Genomic DNA, 2,841 nt, shown 5'->3' on the forward strand with positions numbered 1-2,841 from the left:
CCCTAGAATCATTACAGTGTCTCTCCACGAGTCGAGGTAGAGAGGTACACCGCATGCAACCCATAGTCGACTCCGAATCCATATTCTTTTTGCTGGAGTTGGGCCTAGCAAAGCAGTCCACCCACGTTGAATAGAATGTGGTTCTTGCTAGCGAGGTCTAGGTGTTTTTGGCACTTCACATACCCAGCCTGTGGGCTGGCACCTGAGCGCCGACAAAGTGGCTAGCAGCACGTGAGCACCGGAGAGGACGGCGTACTGTTGTTAGTGTGTGTTTGTGTTCTTGCACCTTCTCACCGTTCCTCAGATTCATAACTCCTGAGAAGGGGTTCAACAGAACCTGAAGAAATTTAGCTGGGACCTTCTGGCGTTTGTCCTAGAGGAGCACTCACAAGGGAAGGCTGCGTGCCCCCAAGAAGCATCGGTGAACGGCCTGCAAACAATATGCCCGGGCTCCAGTCTCAGCAGCTTCACATGGTCATGCAGGTGGACTAGATGTTATAGTACTCAGATGCCTGACAGAGACAGGGGAACCAACCGGGGCGGGGAGAGCTGATCTTCCTCGAGAGGAAGGGAAGGGAGAAAAGGGAGAACGAACGGGCGCGTCTCATCTGGGAGCCTCCCCTCTTGAAGTGGAGATGCAAAGCAATACAATATTGCCAAGATATAGAGGTTGTCATTCCGCACTTTTGTCCGGCGACGCAGCCGTAGCGTGTCCTCTGCATCGCTCTTGCGCGCTTTTCTTGGTACTTCAATTTCTTCTGCGCCGCTGGGCTGGCGCCGTAGAGGTCGTACAGGGTGGGAAGCAAACTCCCACTCCGTTGCTTTTTTCTTGGTCTTTCTACATCACGAGTGCCGCATACTTTTTCCGTATGGTCCTTGGCGAAGTCGCTTGATCAAGTATCTCAACCATTTCCGTCGTTCCTGCCTCGCAGTGTTCTCGCTGCTGTCCAGCCGAATGCGGAGGACCGTAGCGAAGGAATCCTTGTGCCCCGTCGATAGTAAGTCCTGTGCATTCTTTTCCCTCCTCCACTTTTCCTGTCTGTTAAGCTCGCGTCTATGGGAACCTTGGCCACTGCAAGAGGATAGTGCAGTGTGTCTGTCTGTGACTGAGCCAGAAGACGTTTTCGTGGCTAGGAACTTCCAGTGGTGTTTTGCGTACCGCTTCTGGTTCACCACTTGACGACACATCAATCTGGACAAGAAGAAAGGTATAAGGAAGCGTTCTTTCATTTTCGCTGGCTCAAGGGGCGATGCGGAGTGAGAGAAGCTCACAGTTTCAAGATGGCAAGGCCTCCTCCTTTTTCTTTTTCGTCTTCGTCCTCTCTCCCAAACTTCGCCTGCCCAGACTCTTCGGAACCACAAGTCATAATTGACTGTGACTCTTCGTACGAAGAACTTGTGGTGCGTCAAAACGTCCCGAGTGGTCGGAGAGATGGGCTTTCCGGCACTCCAGACCCTCCATCATCGGCCGCAGTGCATGATCATCTTCCTCGGGATGTTACTCGCCCTGTAGCTCGCCCTGCCTCGTCTTGTTCTTCTTCCTCTTCATCTTCCTTTTCTCAGGCGTCCACCAGCAGATATCTCCCCTCACCTTCTGGAGAAGATGATGGTGAACATGAAGACGATGAAACCACTACTAGTAGCAGTTCCGCTCCCGATAGCGACACATCAGCTGTACGTAGGAGTGATAGACTAGCGCGGCAGCCGAAACCCCAGTATACGTTGTCTTCTACCAGTAGTAATCTTTCCATCTTCTTCGGCTTCAAATCCAGTGTCGCCGGAGCTGGCACAGCGTTAGCTCATAAAACAAGTACTAAAAGACGACGCGTAGGGAGGAAACGAAAACTCCCTGCCGTACTGACACCGAAAGATGCACAGATAGATGAGAATATCGATCCACGCAAGGCTGAGCACCCCCCTCCTGACCAACCTTTTCTCTTTCTATGGGGATCTTCGCAGAAAGATGTTAGACCTGAACCTGACTGGCTCCCTAGGGTCGGTAAGACCTCTACCCTGCAATATGAGTGCATGCAGGCATGTATGTCGGATATCTTCTATACGCACTTATGCTTTTTATCCTCAAGTAAAGAGACCTCTACTCTCTCTCTCCTGTCTGGGGGTGTTGACAAACCCGGGCAATCACGTACAAAGACGGACACAGAACAACAATGCAGCCTGATGAGAGGGACAGAAACAACTCTGATCTCCTTAATGGATTGGTGAACGCCTTGTGTATAGGGGTGTAGCTGACTCTTTAGAGATACTCAAAGTCAGTACTCCCCACATAGGTCTATGCGTACTGTAGACTGGCCCCTTTAACGAGAAGCGTACGTGAGGTTAGGAGAGGCTTTTCCTCTTCACATCTGTCGTCAGAGGGGGCAGACCTACATGAGCCTGATAGGTTGCTTAGATTTCACCGACAGTGATGTAGGAAAGAAGTTCACTCTCAATGCAGAATTGTATACCGCGCGTGTCTCCGTATAGTGCGCGGCCACGGCGCTCGTCCTCTTACTGTTTTTGTCTTTCTCCTGATGTATCACGATACGCGTCTATACATCCAGTGCACACGCGTTGTTCATCGTTGTCCTTTGCCGTTTTGGATGCGGTAGTGATTGCTTTACTCTTCTACGTCTATCTGCCTCTATGCTGTGCGGCTCTCCATACACAACAGGGACAAACAAGAATGCGAAAGGGGAGACGGTTGAGTGGCTGCGTAAAGCATGCTATTGTATTGGCTCTCTGATCAGTACTAAACGGTAAAGTCACTCATTGTGAATGACTGGAACTGACGCTCCAACTACTTCTACTCATCTTGAGAAAGCGAAGGGAGGAGAAAGGGGG

At 50.9% G+C, this 2,841-nt stretch overlaps 1 protein-coding gene across 1 annotated transcript; it reads left to right on the forward strand.

Moving 5' to 3' along the window:
• The first annotated feature begins 73 nt into the window (after positions 1-73).
• On the forward strand, positions 74-2,759 carry CSUI_010996 (uncharacterized protein). Its single transcript, XM_068071097.1, has 2 exons — positions 74-1,998; positions 2,672-2,759. Exons 1-2 carry the CDS (start codon positions 1,282-1,284, stop codon positions 2,741-2,743), a joined length of 789 nt encoding a protein of 262 aa, XP_067916927.1. The 5' UTR covers positions 74-1,281; the 3' UTR covers positions 2,744-2,759.
• The last annotated feature ends 82 nt before the right edge of the window (positions 2,760-2,841 follow it).

The sequence above is a fragment of the Cystoisospora suis genome (genome assembly GCF_002600585.1).
Source record: "Cystoisospora suis strain Wien I chromosome Unknown contig_9206, whole genome shotgun sequence".
NCBI classification, from domain to species: Eukaryota; Apicomplexa; class Conoidasida; order Eucoccidiorida; family Sarcocystidae; genus Cystoisospora; species Cystoisospora suis.